The sequence below is a fragment of the Aulostomus chinensis genome, chromosome 14, assembly GCF_037954235.1.
Source record: "Aulostomus chinensis isolate RoL2024-O1b breed Wild chromosome 14, RoL_Achi_v1.0, whole genome shotgun sequence".
NCBI classification, from domain to species: domain Eukaryota; kingdom Metazoa; phylum Chordata; class Actinopteri; order Syngnathiformes; family Aulostomidae; genus Aulostomus; species Aulostomus chinensis.
The window spans coordinates 25137597-25164514 of record NC_141333.1 but is presented as its reverse complement, the minus strand read 5'-3'; the positions used below and the strand labels follow the sequence as shown (position 1 = coordinate 25164514).

General features: G+C 42.5%; 1 protein-coding gene across 4 annotated transcripts in view; it reads left to right on the top strand.

Annotated features, from left to right (window-relative positions):
• ryk (receptor like tyrosine kinase) overlaps nucleotides 1–24325 on the top strand; it is a 45151-nt gene extending 20826 nt beyond the window's left edge. Inside the window, exons 2-17 of one of the 4 annotated variants that reach the window (XM_086225029.1) lie at nucleotides 184–305; nucleotides 421–520; nucleotides 676–807; nucleotides 2496–2558; nucleotides 3127–3268; nucleotides 5078–5178; nucleotides 8037–8120; nucleotides 10196–10321; nucleotides 14109–14195; nucleotides 16244–16313; nucleotides 16890–17022; nucleotides 18458–18567; nucleotides 18702–18861; nucleotides 21605–21741; nucleotides 22926–23086; nucleotides 24034–24325. In XM_086225029.1, the coding sequence (XP_086081155.1) occupies nucleotides 184–305; nucleotides 421–520; nucleotides 676–807; nucleotides 2496–2558; nucleotides 3127–3268; nucleotides 5078–5178; nucleotides 8037–8120; nucleotides 10196–10321; nucleotides 14109–14195; nucleotides 16244–16313; nucleotides 16890–17022; nucleotides 18458–18567; nucleotides 18702–18861; nucleotides 21605–21741; nucleotides 22926–23037 (1679 nt within the window). In that variant the 3' untranslated portion in view covers nucleotides 23038–23086; nucleotides 24034–24325. The other 3 variants (XM_086225030.1, XM_086225028.1, XM_086225031.1) reach the window with 3 other exon arrangements.
• Nucleotides 24326–26918: the final 2593 nt, after the last annotated feature.

Genomic DNA, 26918 nt, shown 5'->3' with positions numbered 1-26918 from the left:
TGTGATCGCGTCATTTTCATCCTCGTCAAACCCCCATCATCAGTTTTCCCTCAGATATGTCACCTGTCCGTGCCTCAACATTCGACCGTTTGTTTTATATCTCGTTTGGTAGCTTTTATTTTTCTTCTAAGTTTCCAAAACCTTCCTTAAATGAATAAGGTGCAATCTTATGTGCTCCCACAGGCCTGGACGCAGAGCTCTACTATGTGCGAGACGATGTGGTGAATCATTATGCACTCTCCTTCACTCTACCTGTGCCCAGCGAGACCAACAGCCTTCACTTCTCCTGGCATTCTCGGACAAAGGTAAGTCCCTGCTTCAAGAACTATTGACAAATCACTACAGTACCTGTGTACCCATGCATGACAACTCTTTTAAATGTCATCAACTTCCATTTTCTTTATTGTTCTTTGCTAATAGGTTGATTACCGGCTTGGCTTTCATGTGGAGAATCCTCTGGCCATGAATCAACCACGGAGCAACATCTCTAGTCAGGGGGAGGTGCCCCGTGTCCCCTCAGGTAAGTCAAATATCCTCTGACAGTCATAGCACTCTCAGTTCATAGACCTTTGAAAATATTCATCCACATTCATCATTGTCAACCAGCTTGTGTGTGTGTGTGTGTGTGTGTGTGTGTGTGTGTGTGTGTGTGTGTGTGTGTGTGTTTTCTTATAGTTTTTCGAGTGGACCTCTTCTGTTCCGGTAAGATAGATGGTGAGGCTGTCTTGACAGTGCAGCTCAACTTGACCATCCACGCCAACAACTACACAGTACTCAACTTCAAGAGGAGGAAAATGTGCTATAAACGTAAATATCTGAACATATAAAACTCAGTCCATGTCGTTATTCATGTGCCTGCTGACACTGAAGGAGAAGCATATCTGCAGTAAAAGGATCAGTAATGTCAGTGTATGCCTGCTGCCATTCTGGAGCGCTGGTGTTTCCTGCTTTGACCCCACAGAAACTGTCCATCACACACTTGATGATGACTGATTGTAACCCAAATGCAATACTTCCTCAAACACGTAACTACATAGATTGTGGATGACAATCATCTGTTTGGGGGTGGGATTTGTAGCTTCCACAAAGAAGGTTATGTTTTCAGGAGCGCAAGTCTGTCTATTAGAAGGATTATGTGAAACCTACCAGGCCAATTTTTTGCCAGTTTTGATGGCACGGGCCAAGGATGAACCTTTGAATTATTGGGGCAGGTCACAAAGTGAAACATGGCATTTATTATTCCATTTGCATTGTAAAGGTTTTGTGTTTTACTACAGGGGTTTGTCTGAGATGGTGGGCCTCTCCTCAGACAATCCCCTTACACCTTCTTATACCCCTTACACACTGAAACACGTGTGTCTATGCGGGTTTTTGTCTCAGGGACATCAACAGGAAAACTGATCTCATGGCAGAGGCCAAAACTTTATTGAGAGACGAGTGAGCAGCTCTTGCAGCCTAGCCCAGCCCAATATTTTAAATTTATTTTTATTTTTTTCTGGAGCTTCCACAATGACAGCCTGACAGCCAGACCCGGAAGATTGATCTACATCAACGGATTATATCGCAGGAAACCTGAGACAACGCAGGGTGCCTTTTTCACACTACAGGCTACCCAAGCCGAGCTGCTAAACACCCGGGTCGCCTGGAGGGTCGGTGGACGCGGGTCGAAATGCCGAGGCGACCCTTTCAGAGTGCTCAAACACCTGTGTTCATCCTTGTTTTTGGTGCAGTGTGAAAGGGGCTTTATATTACTTGTAGTTTAGTCTGCAGATGCCTAAATAGGACAGGATCATTATGGTGTCCAGCCCCACAGTCAACTATTTACCCAAGTTAGCCTAATATTGCTCTTTAATCTAACTTCAGAGTCGCCTTATACATGAAAGCAGTCTGTCAAGAGGGATTTATCAGTTTCTAACGCTTGGAAAGCAGGACCAACAGTAAAATCCCCTCAAACTACTTTATCATTTAACTGTATTTTAACCGAAATCACATACATTGAGGAAGTTCAAAATGATATCCTTTGATAAGTCATATTATTTCTCTTCAATTCACCGAGCCTCTTGGAGAAACTGTCTGGAGCCCCGCTGTGGCAATTGGAAAACCCCTTTTACTGAGTACCCTTTATTTAATGTCATCAAAGCTACTTAGAAAATTAGCATTTTTTGAGGACTAATTCCAGTCTCCCTTCAAGTTTGTGCACCTAAATGTGGATTCAGCAGAACATGATTCATCCTTATTCTTAAACCACATTAAATGTTGCTGTCAAGTTTTATTATAAAATTGTATTAATTGTTAATTGGTCTGATCTTTTTAAGTTCATGAAGTTTGGTTCTATTTTAGACTCCATTTGATCAGACATTTTTGGCATTTTTCCAGTCTCTGCATTACACAGCACTAGGCCTAACTTACAGTATTGTAATTATGTGGATGGTGCTGCAGATTTGACCCTAGATTTAATGTTATTCTCTCTGTTATTCTTCTTCCTTTGTGAACAGGAATAGAGCCTGACTCAAAGATCCACATTCCCCTCAACAACCACACTCTTCCGCAGCCCGACTGTAAGTGTTCTTACCTCCAAACCTTGCTCTGCTTCCCCCGTGCTACCAGCTCCACGTATTTGTCCAACCATGGGTGGCCTCTGTGCACAGCAGCACACATTGCCCAAACTTTCCATAAGCGAGCTGTGTGATTTTCAGAAGGATTCATTCCTATTGAATTGCACCCTGTCAGCCCCCACCCCGTGGAGTGGTTTTCCTCTTCCACTTGGATGTATTCAGACTCTTTGTGAGCCCACTGCCCCAGTAACAAAGTACCATTAGTGAGTTGTCTCTCTTCTGCTTGGGTAGGCTCAATGAACCAGGCACTCTCAGAGGTTTTCAGAGAGGTGATGAGAAAAGCTCTTAAGACTCTGAATCCTGGACTCAGCCTCCAGAGAGCCTCTCTCTCTCCCTGTCACTCATGTCTTCATCCCATTGCCTGATGTCATAGTTGTGCTCCTTCTTCCATGGTGGCAAACATCACTCAAGCTCTCTGTAATGATGATAATATTTTGGATTTGACAGTGTAATGGTCACCAAGACCCTTCATTTTCCTTCTCCCGTGTCTGATTCTCTTTGTTTCCAACAGTAGATGGCGTGACTGCCCCCACCACCTCCACCCAAGTGTTCTATATAAGTGTGAGTGTCTGCTGCATTGTCATCTTCCTCGTGGCCATCATCCTGGCCATCCTGCACCTGCACAGCATGAAGAGAGTGGAGATGGAAGACAGGTTTGTTGCTGCAGCTCTTACATAAGACACGTGGGTTAACTGGCTTGTTCAGATTATTAGAGGTCAAATGGGCTGAAAGGGAGAAGTTACATACATTTTCCCATCTATGTTTAAACTGAATAGTTTCCCTCACCGACTGAAACAATGACAGAAAAATCTGAAGGCCATCTGTCATTTTGACAGATTAGAACACTGAGGTTGATCCACCACAACGGCCGCGCCCCTCGCCGAGGGAGCGCATGCTGCAGGATTTTCTCCTGGTGAAATGAGTGATTGCAGGATGGGGAAATCCCACGGTCAGTGGGACTTCTGTTCAATTCCCTGGGTGAAATGTTCCCCTACTTCAAGACTGTGACTGAAGTGGTGCTGGTAATTCTAGTCTCCAGTGTGGCAGCAGAGCATGGGTTCAGTCTTTAGAACAAAATTAAACCGGCCATGAGAAAGTCATCTGTCCGAAGTAAAGACGCAAAACCCAATGACAGTCTCTTTAGCAGTGTCCCGTTGCGTGGTGTTGACATGAAAAATGACCGCACGGCCAGTCTCTCTGTTCACGGTCCTCTTTGACCTCTTCTGAATGTGTACTCTGTAACTTTGGTCTGTGTATTAAATGTCATTGAGATTGAGCTCTTTGAAAATGAAATGCTACAAAATAGTTTGTGTCTCATTCACATGAAAAACTAAAAGGTGTCTCACAATAATGATTATTTACTCTGAATTTCTACAGTGAATAGAGGATGAATTCATTAGTCCAAGAGGTGGGGGGGGGGGGGGGGGGGTTGCAGAACTATGTGAGGAAAAGTTTGAGCAAAAAAATCAATGCTGAATTCCTGATCCTTCAATTTGATTTTGAAGGAGATGCATTTCACACCATGTAACATTGTTGCTAAGCAACTTTGATTTTAGCATTTGTCAACATGGCAAATGCACTCAGTACATGAGACATGGGGTTTCTTAGATCGCAGGCAAACATGTGATGGAGTGCATGAAGGCAGTTTAGTGTTATTAGCCTAGTGATGATTCTGCTGGTTCCCCAGCCTGGTGATGAAGGGTTGGATCTTCTGTTCAGCATTTACCTACTGATACATTCAGCTACAGTTACATTCACAGAGTTGACACATGAGTAGATGGTTTTTTTCTGTTAAATAAGCCTGCAAATTTAATGTGTTGAAGGGGGAATGCTTTTCTGATGCGCTGCCACCTGCTGGTCATTTTGGTTCACCATCACACTGTTGTGTTTTTTTCTGTCTCAGCTCCACATGGAAGTATTTAACATTAAATACATTTGAGTGGTTTAAAATCATTTTGGGTTGGAATTTGTCATTGAAGAAAAAAGTGGGTCCTGTGGCCGGAACAGTTGAGGACTATTGTTATAATGTACATTGCAATTAATATAAATGACTCCATCAAATATATTAGTATTTATTATTTAGGCACCATTTATTTAACTGACTTGAATTTGTTGAGATTGTCCTGAAATCCCACAGGACCTGTATGTTGCTGGGTAATGTAGTTTAGAGTACATCTTGTCTAAGGGACCCATATGCAAGAAAAAGTCTTGGAATACCAAAGAGTAAAATGTTGAAGTACTGCTGATTTGTTCCAACCCACTTTGAGTTTTTTACCATCCTGTCCGTTAAAATGATGGACAAGACAGTCTCACATAACCTCCTGATTGGACAGCTCTACTGTTTCAGTCCTGAGCCACATAATTTTTGCTGAGACATTTAGGTCTCATGGTGTTAGCAGAACCTAATATCAAACCACCCCATGTACAACAGTGTGAACTGCAGTGTGTCCTTTCTCTTCCAGTGTGAGTGACAGCGGGAGCTCACAGGGCCTGTCGCAGCCCTCTACCCAGACCACACAGTACCTGAGGGCTGACACGCCAAACAACGCAGCCCCTGTCACCAGTAAGAGATTTGAATCTTCACCGCCACAGCGCTTACAAAATGTGCCTTCAATGTTGAGTGATGGGAAAGAAGAGCAACATTACTTTATTTTCCTTACATTTTGGCTCAGAAGGACCCAAACTCTTTCAGTCTCTCCTGTCACCAACATCCTAGAATGTGCATTCTCTCCAAATGTGATTACTGGCTTTGAATGACCTTATTGGCTTAACTGGTATCATAGGATTGTGATGAAAAGCCCAGTTTGTTGCAGTGAATATTTATTTGTCACTCTTAGCCTTGTGACCTGTCACTGACGATAGGTAGCATGTGTAAATGTATTCACTGCGTGCTTGAGTCTATCTGTTCAGATGAGTATCACAAGTTATCCTTTATATTGTAGCAGGCAGAAACGCACTCTAAATTGGTGTAAATATAGAACATGGTTGGGAAACACTGTGTGGTACGTGTCACATCTCCATTAGAATTCTGGTCCAGTCCTTTGTATCGGTGCTGTTTGGAATGGGTGGGAGTGTTCACCCTGTTCTCTTGGCTGGCACCGAGTGTAATTATGGATGGGTTTTCACTGTATTAATGGAAAGTGGAAGTAATCTGACTGGCCCATAGTGCAGGGATGTGTTGACAACTGACTAATGTCTGTCCATGTGAGTGGACTAAAGTGTCACAGGGATGACGTGTTTTTGTTGGCTTGCCTCGGAGTTAGCCTCAACATCGACCAACAGCCGATGGGATTTTTATGCTTGATAGTCAGTTATCATGAATCAGTTACCAATTAGAATTAAATTACTTTTGTAAACAAAAGTTTTTGAAACTTAAATGTTGGTTTCAATAAGATAACGTTCACAAATGAACAAAACTTTTAGTTTTTTTTTTTTTTAGGTTTTTTTTTTTTAGTGTAAACGCAATCAGTAGAATTACAAACCTTATGTCGGGCTACGAAGGGGCGGCTTGACTCAGAGGTACAGAGGCTGTCTAGCAACTGAAGGGTCGTTGGTTTGATCCTCTCTTCCCCCGGTGACCATGTCCAAGTACCCTTGTGCAAATACTGAACCCTAATTGCCCCCGATGGCCCTGCGATGGACTGGCGACCCGTCCAGGGTGAACCCTGCTGGGATAGGCTCCAGGCCCCCCGCAACCCTTAACAGATAAGCGATATAGAAAATGGATGGATGGATGGACGTTAGGATGTTGAGCTATGAACAAACTACACAGCAGAAGCATGACTGCAGAGTCACTACACCCAAGTTTGCCCTTCTTCTCCTTTTCATATCTCTCATGAACTTTCTATTCTGTGTAGCCATTTGTTAGCAACTGACATTTTGACATATTTTAGGTAGTGTGAGCCTTATTGACATTGAGACGAGGTAACTGGGGGTTCAGCGGTGCTAATTTGCATCAGGGTTTCAATACTGGCCCTGAATAATGTTTGATAATCATTTATTTAAAAAAAAAAAAAAGCACCTGTGGATTTACTTCTGCTCTTGTGTCTAGTTCTGTACATTCTGTCTGGAAGAAAAGATTGATTTACGGACAAATGACAAAGAAACCAACGAACTGATAGATGATGCTCTTGCACTTAATCCCTCTTCAGACTGTGGTTGGTGCACAAGTGCAGACACGTTATCTCCCAGAGCAAGAGATGACATGAATGATTAGTTAAGGATGTTTGATTGACCTAATGTTTAGACAGAGAGGGCAATATTCATATTAGTGTACCTACTAAAATCAAAAGTATTTCAAACTTTCTCATTTGCACAGAGGGCAGATCACTCCCTCTGCAGTGGTGTTCTCTGCTGTCTTCTTCAGGTGGGGTTTTCCTTAGGAAAAATTGTGAAAAGGTCCCATTTAACAGTCATGTCAGATGCATTTAGTTTTAATTTTTTTTTATACATTTTATCTGCTTGGTTTAACAATTGTTCATTCAAATATAATTTAAATTATATTTTTGGAAGCCCTAATCTGGAAGAAGGCTCGCCATTCAACACTAAATATCTTATTTGTTTAATCAGTGTAAAATCTGAAGTGTAAAACTGATATTTTTGGGGGGGGAGATTAAGGCGCTTGACTATTTTGTGATGGGAGCAGTAACTCCTCCTGAAGTGAGCATTGCAATAAACAGATTTATTATCTGTTAAATTGATCAAAAGTAAAAGAGGGTGTTTTTCAGTCTGTAAAATCTTATGACCTCAACTGAAATAGAACCCAAAATAATTGTCTCAGATAATTCCAGTTTAGAGGGACAGTCATGAGATTCTGCCCTGACCCATCAAGAGATTATATAATGGCATGGCTGTTTTGTTCCTAATTTTTCGTGGCACAGCATCCTATTCCTATTTCCCACTGATCTCAGTTAGAAGACAGTGTTTCAGTGAAAGTCCGTTGTTATTTTTCCACACGTAAAGATTGGTGGGCGACTCATGTAAGAGGGTGTCTGCGGAGTGAATGAAACCTTGATGGATAGTGATGATATCCCCCGTTTTGTGCCCTTGGTGATCCCACCAGTGGTTTATGTACTGTATTATATGACCCATTACTGCCATCTTGTGGATACAACTCACATCACACTTTCTGTGCATAGTCTTTGACTCACTTTCCTTTTCTTTATGTCTCAATGCTTTGCTGAATGTGATTATTTTCTCCACCACCCACCTGTTTTTACCCTCCTCCTTATGGGTGTTTACCCAACTTGCAAGCATGGCTGCTTTGATGGATGTTTGTGTGTGAGCTAACAACAGATAACTGGACCACACATCCATGCATTTGTTAAGGCCATGTTGTAATTTGAGTGAGCAATCCATTAACTGAGATCTTTCTGACTCTCCTCTGCCCTCCACTCTCTCCCCCTCTCCTCTGGTCATCAGACAATCACCCTGGTTCTGCACCCATCCTCCAGCTTGCTGCCTCCTCCTTCCAAAATGTTGGTGCTCCCCCTCATGAAACCAAAAGTAAGTTTCAGTGATGCTCTGACAGACGACTCTTACGAATCCTTAACACTGTGTTGTCATCGTGTGCTCCCTAACAGTGAACATTTATCCTTTAACCGTGTTTATTCTTCTCTGAACTCAGCGCTGTTTAAATAAACAGTTAATTTCTGTGTCTGCATGTCCCACTTTAGCAGCAGGGTAAAAATAGTCAACAGTTCGTAGGTTACCATTTGTCTCAGTAGCTGTTTGATCCTTAAAATGCTGGTTTCTGCATCTTACTGCTACCTTTTCTATTTTCAACATTTTAAACTGCTTGGTGCTATAAACTAGTGCTATCCGTTGTTTGATGGACAGGCAATATCTATTATTTATCTGGCACAAATGACCTCAATACTTGGGAGATTTGCTGCTTTTCTGTCTGGTTTCTGTGAATATTTTATTTGAATTGTTTGTTGAACAAAAGTAAATTGGAAATCTCACTGTGACCTCTGTGAATGTGTTATAGAGATTTTGTTCCTCATAAATCGCGAACATAAACGCAGATCAATAGATACATAAATGTAACATAGATTGATGAATGATGAAAATCTTTAGCATTGTCTCTGCAACTGTTGAATAATATTAATAATAATAAACACAGTAAAAAAAAACCTCTCGCTCAAGTTCATAAGGGATTAAGATATCGTCTGGATCCAAGCCACGGAGAACCTTAATAGTCATTAAGATCCTAACATAAATCCTTAAACGAGAAGGGAGCCGATGCAGTGAGGCTACACCAGGTGTGACCATGCCTCATTAGCTGGTGTATTCTGAATTATTACTTTTGCAAAAGGAAACCAAGTATTGCATTTTACAATTAAGACAGAAGACCACATCCCTTATTCCATACTGGATATTTTGAAACTCCAATAAATTATAACATTTTTATTCTCTTTAACATATGTTATGCAATGACTTTTTTGCTCTGTTTGGCCTTCTACCGCTTATCAGTCTTATTTTGAGTTACTCAAACACAGGGAAGATTGTGAGGATGACTGATGAGGACTTGCCAGAGCTTTGCAGACCCAATATCCCATCATTTTTCAACAGATGAAGGTGCAAAAACCACAACTTTACTTAGCTTTGGTGTTTTGCTGCATACAGACATAAAAATACTGAAGCTGAAGAACCTGGCACGAGGACTGTGGATGCATTTTTTTCCTGGTGGTGTGTGTTTTGGTCTGAAGACACATATCAGAAACAATAAAAATACACATTTGACACTCTGAAAAAAACATTTTAGTGAAATATTGATCTGGATATCCCTGGCTCCTGTGTGACGGGGTTGTAATGTTTTAAAGGTTAATACTCTTCCCTTTTTTGCTGCACTTAGGAGCGCAAGTAAATGATAATTACTTTGAACTGTAGAGGGCAGTATTGGCCAAGACTGTTTCTTCCTGCTCTACCGATCTCATCAGTACAATCTTAAATCAAGGAGGTTTAAAACTTAAATAGCAATGTATGTTGGTTCAGTTTTCAGGCCATAACTTTTCATTTTTAAATACAATATGCAGGCCAGCTCAAAAACCTGAACAGACTGGTGTCTCTGTGCCCAAAGGACTCTTACTGCCTCTGACTTTCTCTGGCTTGAGTCCATCATCAGTCCAGCCTGGCAGAGTCTTCCTCACCACTGAGAGCTGCAGATTGAATGTTATCTCTCATCACTGACATGTTGTGTACACATGGAATGTGTTGATACAAAAGGGCCATGTTTACACTGTTTGTTCATCTGTGTGCATGTTTGTATCCAGTCAACAGCTAATTCCACGTACATCGGGAAGTTATGTAATGGAAGTGGAGTAATACAGGACTACGCATGAGTGTTGATGCAACGTGTGTAGGCTGCTCTTCACGCTTGCTAACTGGGTTTCTTGTCATTGCTTCAGTTCTTTGAATTCAAAGTCTGCCTCTGTATGTAAAGCAAAAGTTTCCCTGTTGGTTTTCAAGGGTTAATCCATCTTAAAAGACTGTCAGTCCCATGTGGAATGTGTTTTGTTTATGTTCACATGCTTTTAATGCATCTGGGGTTTTTTGTGTGTGTGTTTTTGACCCCACAGGCTACCCATCTCTCCGCATAGAGAAGAATGACCTGAGGAGTGTCACTCTAATTGAGGCTAAAGCCAAAGTGAAAGACATCGCTATTTCCAGGGAGAGAGTCACTTTGCGAGATGTCTTACATGAAGGTATTTGTCTTAGCTCAATTTTCCCTCATGGTTGTCCTCGTGTGTATCTTCCCTTTCTTCACAGTGGAAAGACGACCTCAGTACCTCAGACATAGAACACCCATTTGTCTCCCCCTCACTGTGCTTTGAGCCTTGGCTGTCATGTCACTAAAACCATGAACACAATCATGATTAATCTTACTTAACTTCTTTTTGCCTGCAATACTTCTGAAACAAATGTTTGAGTGCTTAGTTCACACAGTGATAAAGAACATATGAACACTGATGATCCAAAATGAATTACACAGCAGACCTCACCCCAAACAATACTCTAGAAGCATTAGAATTATTTTGTGAACCCTCATTTAATTATTTCTGTCTTATACTGAAGGACACATTCTGGGGTTGGAAGCCTTCTGAGAAAGTTTCCAGTTCTCCAACTTTTAGGTGAAGCTCTTCTGTTCTTTGTGATGGCTGACAGAGCAAACTGCAGAGAGACATTGCCAGTGGGCATCCAGCTGTGCACCCAGCTCCGAGCTACTTACTTTTTTTCAACACATCAAATGAATCCCTTCCAAATTTTCAGGAATACCACGTATGATTTCAATTTTCCAAGTCATTAAGGGAACACCTAAATATCACAGTATCGCACCAAGTCAGTCAAACCTCTGGGATATCATTCATGCCTAGATAGGAGGTGTTAGTGATGGCTGATCAACTTTACCTGCTCTGGTGCTAATGAGAGAAACAACAGGTAGGCATGAGAGGCAGCAGACAGACCACCTCTCAAAAAGGAATGGGTTTGCAGGAGGTTGCTGTGGACCATTTCTCTCTCTGTATTCCAGACTGATTTTTTTTGCTAGTGCCCTTGTCCCTATTGGTAGCCTCAGGTTGCAGAGGCAGACCAGCTCCTCCAGGATGGCACATCCATACGATTCATGACCTACAGAGCTGCAACTACAAGCTTTTGACTGTAAATGCTAATGCTGATAAATGCAACTCTAAAATGAAGATATTAAAGTTGGAAAGGTGCATAATATGCCCCCTTCAGTACATGAAACAATAACTAGATAAAATAGCAGGAAACTGTAATTGAGACAAAATGAACTCTGACTGAAGTACAGAGGATGTCATTTCAGCACCAAACTGAGAAACTCATAAAAGACACATGAAAATATAAAGCAGAATAAATAAAGTAAGTGTTTGAGTCCTTGAGACATATGAAAAAGTGATCAAAAAGAGCTTATCAGAACAATGTGTAGAAATGGGAAAACAACTGGGAGGCTACGAAACTCCCCTAGCATGAAATATGGATGAGTCTGGACCAGTGAGCTCATTCGGTGATGTCAGATGCAACTCCTGTTGTCTTTCATTGAAGGGAGCAAAGACCTCAACTGGGTCAAACAAATGCCGAATGCACCGGTGCTTAGGATCTGACAGCATTTCCTTGACATATTTGTGACTGTGAGGAGAGTGAGAGATGTTTGTAAGCTGCAGGACACACGTTATAGTGAGTGCATCATTGTTTTGTTGTGTGGGAAACGGGTTCACTCCATGATTATTCATGAAGCACCTTCTCAGTAATCATTTGTCTTCACTGAGAAGAGATTTCTGATCTGGATATGGGTGCAATGAAAATTCTGAATAAGATAAATAGACAGATATAAGTATGGTGCAGGTACTGTGTGTGTGTGTGTGTGTGCGTGTGTGTGTGTCTGTCAGCAGTGGGAAAAAAACAGCGTTTGTGGGAATAGTTCACTGTTGTGTGCTATTTCATCACACAGCTGAAGCATGCCTCACCAGATCAGTGTCAGAAGGTACCATGAACCTAAAATAGCTAATGTTAACATATATCATATATTGGCAGAGAGCCGTAGATGCTGGAGGTTTGATAGCTCGCTCTCTGGCTTCGTATCAAAGACAGACTCCATCAGTCTCCATCACTCAAGCCATGGGCTGCTTTTGAAGACTGTTCAGCATTGTCATGGTGCGATGGTATTGAACAAGACTGTACTTCACTTTCTGGTGATTTGCCCACGCTGGGATTAAGTGTAGCTGTAGGAATGATGTAATAGTTACCAAAGGATGAATACAACACATTTGATGTATGTGTAAACAGCTATGTTTAAATGGCAGCATCTAAAGGTCTTCTGTGAATGGCTAGACTCATGGGTCAGTGTCCAAACCAAGAGCTCAAAACGATTCAGTTCATTCTTTCAATGCAGTCGTGCACCGCCAGTCACTGTGCTATTGGCTACATGGCCCCTGTAGCATGGTCTGGCCAAGTCACCAAAGAAAAGCCTTCTGAAAATGTTTGGCATGTCATCAAAGCATATTCATGGATCAAAACTAACAAATAACATTGCTCAGGATGTTTGTTTGTTTGTTTGTTTGTTTGTTTGTTTTAATGGTGTAAAAAGTTGCAGATGCTTCATTAGTGACAGTTGGGTTGAGCATAATTTCTGGAAAGGCATGACAAAAATGTAGGGGCATGGGTTTGTCCACACAGCAGCCAAAGCTATGAGCTGAGATTTAGAAAGGCTTCACTGACGTCTGATGTGTCAGGACTCGTGAATGGATAGTCGTTACTTTGGCACTTTTTTCATTTATCTTAAAAGACTGGAGGAGACTTGGCTGTAGATGGTAGACTGCAACATATTAGCTTTATGAACTAAACCTATGAATTATGAATTACTTCTGTTTAATTTATCCATACTCAACCCAAACCAGCGTGTTTTTCTGATGTTTTTCTCAGGTGGGTGCAGCAGCTGCCTGGAGTCTCCACTAAAAAAGACTTCAGAAAATATATTTTAACAAAATTTAAAACTCCTCCTCAAAAGTCTTAATTTATTAACTCCACCAATAAGTAATGGCATCACCAACTTGTTTGTTTGTAGGATATTTCAAAAAATGTGGATTCACATTAAATTTGATGGTAGATATTTGTTGGAACAAATGATAAACTTTTGCAGCCCATCTGGATCAAGTTGTTGATCCTGTCTCCTGAAGATTGTTCCAGGGCATGAGCAGGATGCAGCTGTTAGCTGTGCTCTTTAGTTCTGCTCAAATGTTGATATAAATTTAGAGGCTAGCTAAAATACAGATTAACAGTGTGATCAAATCGCTCCACAACTGTCTGCTGTCCATATATACCCAATATATAAAACGCAGAAATGCAGCTAGAGTACTGCGGGATTAATCTCACAAGTGTGTGTGTGTGTGTGTGTGTGTGTGTGTGAGTGTGTGAGTGTGAGTGTGTTTGTGAGTGAAGGTTGAACTGGGAGTAGGGTTCTGTTTTTGGGAGCCGGCAGGTTCAGACAGGCTTGACAGACGCGGCAGGAGGGAGGGAGACAGTTAAACACTAACCCTCTTGTTATGCTTCATCTCCTCTCCTGTTGAAACACCAGGCCTCCTTGGCCTTGGGGCTCAGATGTTTTTTTCTTAGTTTATCTTGATGGTTTATGTTCTTAAATGGCATTTTACCTCAGTGAAGACTTGGGGCAATTCAGTGACAGTTTAGACAAAGGAGCTGATGTACGCGCTCGCTTGGCCTTTCCATCTCGTATATATTTCTGAATTGTTAAAAGCAATGAGTGAATCACTCTTGCCTTGGCTCATGTCAGCCAGACAGTCATCAAATGGCCTAATCCCTTTAAGTGCCAAAGCATTTTAAGCAGAATCCTGTCCACCTCTGTCCACAGACCAGCCAGGCATGGTGGCTAGTGACATTTTATTCCTTGTACCTCCGTCTCTGGGTTTCTCTCTCCTGCCCTTTTCCTCCCATAAAATAGCTATTTGTCTTTGACAGGCACATTTGGCCGCATCTTCCACGGTGTGCTGTTGGATGAAAAGGACCCCAGTAAGGAAAAGCAAGTCTTTGTTAAGACGGTGAAAGGTATGTTCTCCATCATGGCTACAATGCACTGATGTGTGGAGTCCTCCCATCTTTCATATATTTATGAAACAGCAAAGGCCATTGAGAGCAAGCTCACAATGATGGCCTGATAAAAGGACAATAATAAAATGTATAAACATATGGAACAAATTTACCGTAGATAAGAAGGCAACATTGATTTAAAGAGATAGAAACACTGCAGAATGGCTGTAGATGTCAAGTTGCTAACAGGTAACTTGAAATAACCACATTCAGATCTCTGTATATTAAAGGAGTTTCAAACTAAATAACATAGGCTAAGAACCTACACTCAATCTTTCTGACCATTAAAAGAGATTTAAAATGATCAACAGTGATCAGCTTGTCACTTTTTAAAAGTTTCTCCCGATTGTTCTTTTCCTGTGGTCCATTGTACTTGAAAACTGCTTTTCTGATATGAGTACTGATATGATCTTAAAGTATCAGATATTCTTGGGACATTGTGCTGTGCTGTCTGGATTTGCAGTTGGGTAGACGAGCTGTAGTAAGTCAGTTTGCTAAAAAGAGATTTTTTTCTATATTTTTGACTGATGGAAACCTTAGTTATATAAACCAGTGCAACTTCAAAGCAATTCAAGCAAATCATCATCTAACCCGAAATGAAGGCATTTGTAAGAGAACACTGTTTCAATTTGTGTCCCATTAAACGTAGTAATATTCAACAAGCTGAAAGTATTGGTTGTTTTGCTTCGTCTGAGTTCAACATTAATTGAAGACCAATTCAATTTTGCTGCAATGCAAAGAAATCAAGATTCAGGTAATGAACCACCTTGGCAACAGTAGGTACTGTGTCAGTGCTATTTTACACCCAATTAATTTATAAATATAGTAAATAAAAGAGGTCCAAGGAGGGAACCTTTTGGGACACCTTTTGTAACGCTCAAAAAACTGGACTGAATGCCACCAAATTCAATAGATTGCAGGAATATGATGATCAAGAGCATCACAAGTCTTTGATAGCTCAGTGAGACGAGACACTCAACCCTGCCTGTTTTCTAGGGCACAGGGAGTATCATTGAAATTTCCTGAATTCACAAAGAATTTTTTTTTTTGCTCCTTTGTATGACATTTGGTAAAGACAGAATTCAGAAAAAGAGAGGCCAGGACTCCACTACCTCAAAGTTATGCAGCACAACACACCATATAACCCTCCGGCATCAGAGTTCAGCCAGTTTCAACCGAGCACCGGTCACACTCGGCCATTTAAAGTGTGAACTTTTGCGTAAGGTTTCATATAACTCAGATTAATGTGTTTGAGGAGTATTGAGACTGTATCTCTATAATTTTGCTGTAGTGTAAAGTCAGCGCGTCATTTACAATATTGGTTGTGACGAAAACGGTAAAGCCTGATGAGTATCATGATACGAGAACATAACAGTAATGCCAAGTGTGTTACCATACCAGAGGTAGTGCGTACTTAGGGTTTCAGTAGACGCCTTTGCATGACTCCAGTCCAGTAAACAGGCACACACATCTCAACAGTACATTAATTATAAGCCTTAGTCATGCTGCAGTGTTTGCAGGTTGAAGAGCTCCATTACGTGTGACTGTCAGGTCCTTTGTTAGCGCTTTGTGTCAGCTTGCCTTTTGACCTCTCCATTCTCTTATGTTTACTAAGGCAGGGGTGGATACCACTTGGCAAACAATATCCTCATGCTAGTGGTGGCTTTGTTAAACTCCTAACTTCCTCCTCTTGCGCTTTTTGGGAAGGGAACAATCCTGCTTTCCATAAGTACCAGATGATGGCAAAGCTGTGTGTACAGATTACTGACTTAACCTCAGCGAGCTTGGCACATAGCTACTTTCCTCTTAAGTTTCCAACGACAAATGAGTGTTGGCAGAGGGGCAAGGAAACAAATCCTCAAACACTGCATATGGTCTGCAAACTAATAAAACATATCCTTAATTTTCGGGTGCTACCGCACGAACCTGGATAGGTTACAAGGAAATGCTAGCTTAGCTATACTGCTTGGCTTTAAACGCACCATGTCTCTTTTAAAACTCCTCAGATCATGCGTCTGAGGTGCAGGTGACTATGATGTTGACTGAAAGCTGCAAGCTTCGTGGGCTTCATCATAGGTGAGTGGCAGCAAACACACACACAAACGCACACATTTTAGGAAATATACTATTTAGGAATAAATGATACCAATATTTTTCTAGCATTATCATTGAGCATTGTTAATTTAAGTTCAGTGAAAAGTGTAAAGAGTCCTAATCCAACAAGATTCGCTCAGAGAAGTCGTCTTTTGAAATGGTTCAGTTTAAAAGACATTGCAGAATTCACAAATTCACAATCATTGCAGATCTCAAAAGACAAATTGGATACCGATGAACTTTGCACACTGCACTGTAGCTATTTCTCTGTTGGCTCTCAAACACTTGTTTTTTTCACAGAACGGGATGCAGTCAATTTAAAAGTAGAGTTGCATTAGTGTAGCTCGGTTTCCTTCTAATTTACTGGAGGATGAAACCTCTACTTTGCTTTTTTCATGTGGGAAATCTTGGCATCATGTCAGCCCACACCTTCCTCTTTCCTCTCTTTGAGGTCAGCTAGTAATCTTTGCTGGCAGTTCTTCTTTCAGCTCTTTGGCAATGGCCTCAACATTACATTAACATTATGGATGCATTGTTTGTCTTTCACTCTACTCTCAGAAACCTGTTGCCTATAAGTCATGTGTGTACGGAGGATGGAGAGAAGCCCATGGTGCTGTTGCCTTTCATGGCGTGGGGGAATCTAAAGCTGTTCCTGCGGCAGTGCAAGCTCGCTGAGGCTAACAACCCACAGGTGAGGCTTTTACACTGCAGATGCAGTGAAGCTAAAATGTCGCCAATGAAGCGATTACGATAAAGCCTCCTCTCATACCACAGGGCATTAAGGCACCGATTAGACTCTGTCATAAATCTCTAAAATTGGAGGAGAAGTCAGTTTCTGTCCTCGTGTCCCAGAACCTGCATTTAGTGTGTTTGCAGCAATCAACACCTACCAGTTACTACTGTTTACACTGTTAGTAGAGAGAGTGTTGATACAGTCTTGAAGTTATGTCAGGACAATCAGGCTTTTGTACATGTTAACCTCAGGGAGTCTTTGATATAATTGGCAAAGCCACAATACAGATCAATCAGCTCCAAAATACAGATGTAGCAAACACAAGATGAAGCTTGTCACCCGTTTGCACCATCAAAAGCCCCTTTTGTAGCGTTTCAGGTAACACAACGGCACCTTTAGTTTAGCAATCTCATTATGCACTTTCAGCCATTGTAGGAGACAAAGACAGTCATTAAAAGGTGCTGCTGCAATTGACATGAAACTATAAATCATCCAGGAATGAGTTTGTGGGAGATGGAGTTCTCTGCATCGCACTGTGAGAACAGAATATTACAGTGTGGTGTTTACTCAAAGTAGACACCTGGTTTTGAAGATAAAGCTGTTAAACCTGTTGAATGTTAACCTTTTCCTCAATTGTCATTTTTCCGCTGTAAAACAGCTGTGAGGTTACTTTGCGTGGTGTGGATATAGAGAGCGTCGTCACCTGTACTCTTATGTGTGAGTGTGAGTGTGAGTGTGTGTGTGTGTGTGTGTGAGTGAGAGTCCGAGTGTGTTTCCACAAGACTACACAGATGGAAATATGAATATAGTATATCCTCCTGTTAGTTCAGTGGTTTTGTTACCAGAGGCTTTTCTTTCAAGCTAAACAGGATGTTTAGTTAGTTAGTTGTTGACTGTGTCCTGCACCAGTCAGGGGTCTTTCCCTGTGTGGCTTCTAGAAAGTTCTTAGACACTCCTGCTGATCAGGCCATTGTCTACTTGTCTTTCAGTAGCTTTAAACACACACACACACACACACACACACACACAAAACTGTCTTTAATGTCACACTCACCAAACCTTTGAGGAAGAGAGGTCTGACTAAAGTCATCCAGTTTATTTTCCCTCAGTATTGCTACATCCTGTTAATAATAATGTGTAACATTTAAATACAGTTTGGATGCAGGTATTTAAGCCCCATTTTTGACCCAATGCAGACTCCAACACAATTAACAGGAAATGAAAAAAACAGTTTGACGCAAAAGAACAATTTCAGTACAGTTAAGTCACGTCAGCCGTGCTCTCCCCATTTTTCTTGCTTGTGCCTCTCAAATGCTCTCTCCCCCTCTCGCTCCCTCTCTCTCTCGCTCTCCCTCTCTCTGCCCCCCCCCCCCCCCCCCAAACAATCTTGCAGGCCATTTCTCAACAAGACCTGGTTTACATGGCCATCCAGATTGCATGTGGAATGAGCTACCTGGCACGCAGGGAGGTTATACACAAAGATCTTGCTGCCAGGAACTGTGTGTAAGTGTCCTAGACCTGGTACAAAGCTGTCATCATTCCACCTCAGGGCTTCCCTGAAGCGACCAGTTGATTTAGACTGGAATGTAACAACAAAATAAAGGCAGATCTTTCTCTCTTTTGCCCCCCCCCCAAAGAATTGACGACAACATGCAGGTAAAGATTACAGACAACGCCCTGGCCAGAGACCTGTTTCCCATGGATTACCACTGTCTGGGGGATAATGAGAACCGGCCTGTCCGCTGGATGGCCCTGGAAAGTTTGCTCAACAACGACTTCTCAAGTGCCAGTGATGTGGTAAGAACCTCACTGCCTCATATTAAAGCTGCCTAATTCTTCTCAAAATATAGATTGAATAGATGTTGTTTCTGGCAGAAAGGCACCAAGGAACACTGGAACAGCACCGTGCATCTTTGTTAATCGACAGCATATCAACACAACTTCTGTGTGTGGACAAGCATCGGCCATTTTTATTATTAGTTCTTTTTTTTCATTAGTACAGTAATTTATTTCCATCACAAGCACCCATAAAAAGGTGATTGACCTCCATATTTAATTTGTTTTTAACCTCTGTAAAGGACATTGTGCTTTTGCTGCCATTTGTCTGCGAGTCTATGCACAAAAACAGCCTTTGTAAAAAGTGCTATTTAATATGTCTTCAGTTTTACCCTTCAATACTTTGTCTTTCAGGCAAATTCCTGCCTCACAGACTCTGAGTGTAACCGGGATTTTCGGCAGGGAAACTGACTAGGAGGACTTGTTTAACTCCCTCTCTTTCCTGCTTGTTTGACCCCACAAATGATTAATATCACTGCCTACAGCAGAGTCTCCTGTCTCTCACGGTGTCAAATTGGTACAGAGCCGGAATTCAAGAGGTTTTTCTTCACTCAAAACCTCATTTCATTCAGGAATGACGAAGCAGTTTGCATCCCCGTGGCAACATCAAACTGTAGTTGGATACTTGTAGCTGATTCAGATCAGCTGATGAGGCTGCTTCTCTGATATCTGCGGTGTTGAACACGTGGCTGACAGTTCTGGTAACCAACCTTTAGAGGAAGCAACAAAGACTTGTTAATAGATATGACGTAATTTTGCCAGACGTCGAAACTCTCTGACGTGTCTATAGCAGTAGCTTACCCTAGTTTGTAGTGAGCAGATCGGTAGCTTTGGCTCGCATCAAATAAAATAAGTCCCTTACTTTGTGGTCCTCTTGATGATACGCTTGTGTGTTTAAGTGGTCAGTTGCTGGGAGCCATTTTCTATTATGGTGTCTCTTCTTTTTTGTGATATTTCAGTGGCTTTTGCGTACAGTAGCAGACACATTTTGAACTGTCATCACCTTTGAATGTTGCTCCGAATCTTCAGACACAAGCACCGCATTTGTGTGTGAACTAGGTGTAGATAAATGTACTGTGGTTTTCCACTATTACTACATTAACACATCTCTGACATGTTTATATTGTTCCTTTCAGACTTCTTTCACCACATTTTTAGAGTTGAAAACGCTTATCCTTCCTGTCCTGCTTCTTTCGTCACATGGGGAAGCACACGCCTGGAAAAACCCTCACAGTAGAATCACGGTCTCACACAGTTTGAGATCACACGGTGACCCGAAGATGGGGGTGAAGTTTGGATGCAGTGTGTTTATCATTGAATGTGACCCTTCGCTGTTGCTCTGAATGTAGACATGGGTTTCAGGTCACTCAGAAGATGGTGCAGGAAATGGCACCAATTGTTTATGAAGCACCTCTTAGAATCCAGGTCCAGGTGTCAAAGGGAAGGAAGGTACAGTGGAGAACGTGGCATGTGTCTGGCTCTTTTCCTGTCTTGTGATAACAGGGCGGGTGCGGCGGAGACCATCGGGAAGCACAGATCCTCAGAGACACCGCGCAGACAGGCGGCGCGTCCCAGGCAGACATGCCCTCACCCCTCTGCATTCCTCTTAGGGTCAAGATGCTTCATGGCAAAAAAAACCCCCAAAAAACCCAACCCAACTTACAGTTAACAGAGGCGTGGCGTTACCAACAACCTAACTTACAGGGAAGTTCTTGGAGCTGTGTAGCATCATCATACTCATGTCAGTGTTACGCACTTAACACTTGGCGCTTATTTATCATCTGTGGCTACGCACATCGAATACCAGGCTGCACAGAATGAAAACTTGACATATTAAGGGCTGGTTGGGAATGTTTTCAGTTGCCAGGGCACTGATGTAGAAAACAGGGAGGATGCCTGTCTGACACGTCTTTCCTCTCATAGTTGTACCCTCTGTCCTCAATCACTCCCTTCACTTCCTTTAAAGGCTCAGTGTCACCCCAGTGGAGGTTATGACATACTAGAATCCCAGCTTCTCTCAAGGATCTTCAGTGGAATTCTGCCCACCAGTCACTGTCAGCAGTGTTTTCCACTTAGATAAGGATTAGCATGACACCGCTGGGTCCACTGTTGGTGTGGTAGTATCACGAGTCAGGTTTTAAATGGAAAAAAAAGCAGCATTTAACAATAAATGGAAAAGATCTTAAAGAAATAAAATCACGTGTGTGTATGTGTGTGTATATATATATATATATATATATATATATATATATATATATATATATATATATAAAATTACAGAGACAGAGAGATTATTAATAATTGTGTACTCTTTTAAGAAAGTCTTTCATTTGTCTTTGCCGATGTTATCTTTCCTTGCTGTGGTGCAGGAGGTCAGAGTGAGGGTCAGCACACATGCAGGGCGGGTCCTCTCTGTCACGAGAGCTTCAACAGCCGGCCTCAACATGACTACCACCCAACTGTTTACTCTCAGCCTCTGAACACAAACTGTCCAGGATGATTTGTATTCTGTATAAATTTTTCAGCATTATTTCCGTGTATTGTTCCAGTGGACCATTTGCTTTATGCGTGTGGCACCATTTGCTTTCTGCACTCTGGGTATAAATGGCGGCTGTTTATTCTGGTTGATGACATCATCAGACGTTTATGTTGATGCAGGATATAAAGTCCTCTCAGAGTTAATGACAGCTTGTTTCTTTCACAGTGGGCTTTTGGTGTGACGCTGTGGGAACTGATGACCCTGGGTCAGACTCCATACGTTGACGTGGACCCTTTTGAGATGTCAGCCTACCTGAAGGACGGTTACAGAATAGCACAACCAATCAACTGTCCAGACGAACTGTACGTTGACCATCACCTTTTGTATTTTTTTTACTGACCTTCTCTGACACTTCAAGTGAAATACAGGTTCATGTAAGGAGGGTTGTCTTCAAGCAAACACGTGATGTAGTTGCAGCTCCTAAGAGCCAATAAATAAGTGCTGTAAGCTGATTAGATTTAATAAGAATCATTTGCATGGTTAAAATGTTCATATTTGATTGTATTCCATAATGTAAACGTATGAAAACTGGTTTGATTCATATGTTTTTTCCAACTTCATAAAGAAATCCTCAGCTTAGATGATTCCTGAAATCAAACAAGTCTAAATGCTGCCTGTTGACATTCGTTGTTCAGCTACGTGGTTGTGATTTCCATCCACTAATTTTCAATGTGATGTATGCTTGATTGAACTCAATGACTCTTCAGGATTACTCACTCACAGCCTGCAGGAGCAAAAGCTTCCCATTAGACATGCTCTCATTAGCTTAGAATTATTATTCACAGCTTCACAAAAGACACCTCCACATTACACTTGTGTAAATTATGTAGTGGAGTTGTGATGCAAAGAATCATGCTTGTTGGTACACACCTGAAAGTCACACTCTCGAGTGATGAGGCCTAGCTGGTCCTCAAACCCTTCCGTGTTGTTGGATTGCAACTTTTACTGCGAATTAAATATGAGTTGTTGTGAATTATAGAGGCAATATGGCTAAAATCCATCCCTGTATGCTCCCTCAGAGGAAGCAGATCCATCATGGGTGAGTACAGTGTTCTCCTTACGTGAAGTAGAAAAGACTGGTGTCGCTGCACTTCGATAGGTTCCACGTCCAGGCCTCTGCTTTTCCTGACCCCTGTTGTGGTGGGAAAACTCCAAATATGTCAAATGTCTGCGAGCGGCGATGCTCAATAACACAAACAAACCCAGGGAATGATTAGCTGAGATTTCTTGAGTAACTGACCGTGCTTTCCTCCAGAATACAATAGGCGCTGAGGTGACTGCTTCCTGTTCCAAAATATTAGAAGCTGCAAAATAAAACATTTAAGGTCACACCATGATTAGATCTCATTGATTTCTTTCAGCGTTGCACAGGCGGCGCCTGTTCCAGCCCTGTACAACATGTGCTGATGGCTGAACGCGTGTCCTCACAACAGCCCGATACTTCATGTTTCACCCTCCAGTCACATGTCCCCTCGTCCTGTCTCAGGTTTGCGGTGATGGCGTGCTGCTGGGCCCTGGACCCCGAGGAGAGACCCAAGTTTCAGCAGCTGGTTCAGTGTCTCACAGAGTTTCATGCAGCGTTGGGGGCGTATGTGTGAAGACGAGCCCCCGCACTCCTCCTGCAGAGCTGCTGGACACTACTCACACGTATGGAATTGTGCCTTATCACATGAATGAGCACACACAAGGATTCTATTCTGTACAGTTCTTCTTTTGTGTTTTTATATAGTTGAATTACCTTTTTACAGCATAGCCTAGTAAAACGGTTTGTCAAAGTGGTATAAGGACTTCTTGTGAAATCCTGTTTGTATTATGTTTTAAAAGTATAAAGAAGTGGCTCTCCCATTTGCCAAGGGGACCGGCATGATGGAAATATTCTCACCCATGAACAACCCCTGAACATTTATGGATGATTTTTAAAGATTTTTTTCAGCCTCCGACAGCCAGTATTTTGTAGTGTTGTAATTTAGTGGAAGAATAATTAGAGAGGAAGGCACCCAAGTGGACTTAAAAGCTTCATGGAAGCAGATTCTCCAACATGCTGTTTCACCCGGCCGCAAGAAGCTCCGGCTCGGTACGACAGGAGAGCACGGTGGCAGCATCAGAGAACCCTTGTTTGCATGGTACAGTTTCACCTGGATGAGATTAACCCTTGTGACATGGAGGAGTTTTCTTCTAACCCACTTTGTCACTGACACTTCCTGGATCCTGCAAGACCAGCACCACAGTTATTTTAACGTGATTTTTTTTTTTTTTTTAACGGCCTCTGGAGGGACTGTTGGACCTATTATTGGAACGACGCCACCATCTTCCTGTTTTGTACCTTCCACCATCATGGAACATAGACTACCATGATGTTTTCTAAGTTTGGTGGTTCTGCCTTAGAATCCAACCTCTCACAGGATTTCAGACTGATTTTTGTGAATAATTCAACACTAATACTCACTGTGAACACACAAAACTGCCTTCCAGCTCCGTTTCCTCCTCTTCTCACCTTTAACATGGGATGTTTTTACCGCCACTGCATGTTGAGTTAAAGTTGTAAACTTCCCAAATTCATTCATTCACGATTAAATTTCATCTTTTAAATACAGGTCCTTTTCATTCACCAGCTCTTCTCATTGTTTAATGTGGGATCCTGATAACACACTCCACCGAGCCAAGGGTTTTGGCACCTGGATGTTTTTCTTCTTCACCAGCAGAGCTTTTAACCGTGCCTCATTTAAACCATGCCAACACTCCATTTACAGACTGAAAAAGATCCCAGTGAGTATTTGAATTACCAAATAAACCCCCGTGTGTAAGTAACACAAGAACACTGTTATGAGGTCTTGGTTTTCACCGCCACATTTCACTCTGGTTGCTTTGGTTTAGCCTGTAGCTGCAGGCTAGAGTTGATGTCACGACAACACAGCACTTTGTCATGATGACGTAATGGAAAGTTGTGTGAAATCTAATTTGTGCGGTTATATTTGTGCCTCGTGGGCATTGTCTTTGTGCTGGAAATTGGAAGACAAAATCCACCCTGAAACACTTTGAAACTGTTGAAACGCTTAATGCAATTCCTGGTTTTTTTTGGGGGGGGGGGTTGCTGCTGCAGTGCTGTGATTGTGTTGGTTCAGCAGTGTGGCATCACACTGAGTTTTTCCTCAGGGTTGGCAGCAGTTCCCACACGCTTTTAACATGCCTGTCACTGTCTGGTGTCTGTTCTCGTCGTCACCAGCAGCGTCATAATAGACCATAATGCAATGCAGTTGCAGCCCAGGCTGAGAAGGTGCCACAATACTAAAATGACAAAGGCCAGCAGCTCTGCTGGAATTATTAGGCCGAAAAAAAAGCTTTCTTTGGCTTTCAGGGATCTGCTCCAACTCTGAGGTTTAGAAAGTCTCCTGGATAGTTTTCCAAGAACTCCAGTGCACATTGCATTATGAAGACAACTGGTGCTGCCACCGCTCCCCCCACCCCACCCCCACTGTGAACAGAGCCCTGTTTATCCTCCCAGTTACACATGAACCAGATGACTCACCTGAAAAAACACCTTCCTGTCCTTCAGACTGAAGCATTTTCTTATGAAGTGCTGTGGTTACTTGATGTGCTGATGGTAATATTACTGGCTACTAATGAGTTGGACAACACCTGTCATCAAGCTCCACTGTCATTTCGATCACACACCTACACAGGTACACACCCGCAGGGCCTCGTGACTGCGGTGTGCAACAATAGTTGCTGGATCAGGATAAAGTCTGTCCAGCACATTCGTTATAGTTAATTCATCACCTTTACTACCTCGTGAGAACCAACGGCCGACACAAACTCCAGTCCCTTCTTATTAATAATATCATAAATTCTACCACTCAAGAGGGTCAATCCAACTGTCACAACTCCAAGGAGCCTCCTCTACTGGCTCGTTTACGCTAAATTTGACTAAGTTACAAATGAACATCATGCTGGAAGAAATCAGTTTGTGAAGTAAGAAGTGGGAAGCTCATTTTCTCAGTACTTCTATACAACTGGATGCTTTTTCTTCTTTTTTTTTAAAGCAGTGAAGTCCGTTTTGGAGAGAATGGAGGTTTGAGTGCCTTTACTTCACTTTTCAGACCCAGAAGCAGCTGAACTCAAGGGTAAAACTACAAATACCACATCGCGGTTGCATGTCTCGGCAATGTGCCGCGGTGATCTTGACCTTTGATCTCAAGAATCCATCCATCCATCCCTTTTCTACTGCTTCTCTTGTTAGGGGTCGTGGGGGGGGCAGCTATCCCAGCAGCCTTCAGGCAACAGTTCACCCTGGACAGGTCACCAGTCCATCACAGGGCCAACACATAGAGACAGACAACCATTCACACTCACAGTCACACCTACAGTCAATTTAGAGTATCAATCAGCCTCGTCCCCTCTTGATGTCTTTGGACTGTGGAGGAAGCTGGAGTACCAGAGAGAACCCAGCAGGAACAGGGAGAACATGGAGACTCCACACAGAAAGACCCGGGGAAAGAGCTGGGGCTTGAACCTAGAACCTTCTTGCTGTGAGGCCACAGTGCCGACCACTGCACCACCGTGCCGACCTGTCCCCAGAATCATTTCAGGTCATGGTTGAGCTCAAGTGGACTTCGCATGTGTCAAAGTTTAGAACATTTCCTCAAAGGCGTACCTGGGACACAGCAACAAACTTACATCAGTCCCATTCAACAGTGTACACCAGAATGAGTGTGGATCGCACACAACTAAACAGAATGTAGAAATAAATACACACCTTGAAAATAGGACAAAACCATAAAAACAAGAGTGAACTATCAAATCTCCTGCACAAGGCTGCCATGGCCACAGTCTTGGACTGTACAGGTTCATCATAAAACTCCTAACTAGATTATAAATATGAATACATCCAAGCTAGCTAAAGAACATGAAGTATCAGGGGCACTGCAGGAATCCTTAGGGGTTTCATGTGGTCACGTGTTGGCTCTCTAGATCGGAAATTAAAGGTCATTCTGCATGAACCTGAGTAAAACTCTAGAGACCTGTGTGCCATCCACCGCTGCTGTTCAATTCCACCTACGGACCAGCCGAGACTCTGACGGGTAGGACGGAAATTTAAGGTTTGGGTGCTCACTTAACCCTCCTGACGCCGCATGCAAAAGCTAATACACTTGGATGAAGTTTGTCGTTTGTGTGACGTCAGTCAGCGCCCCCCCCAGCAGAAGCCCCCTCCTCATGAGCCCCTGGCGGCTACTGACTGCCGCATTCCACAATTAATGAAGCATTAAGAGCGTTCTGACCCGCAGGAGCGCAGAGAGGAGCAGGCATGAGCGGGTGACAGCAGCCATTGGTTCACGCTGTCCTTTCAACCTTTTGTTAATCAAGTACGTAAAAAGCGCGTGAGTCAGGATGAGAAGTCACCTTTATCACCGGGTTCGCCCCCCCCCCCCCCCCACCTCGCGCGCCCTCTCAGGTGAGTCCGTGCGTGACTCAGCCAATCAGC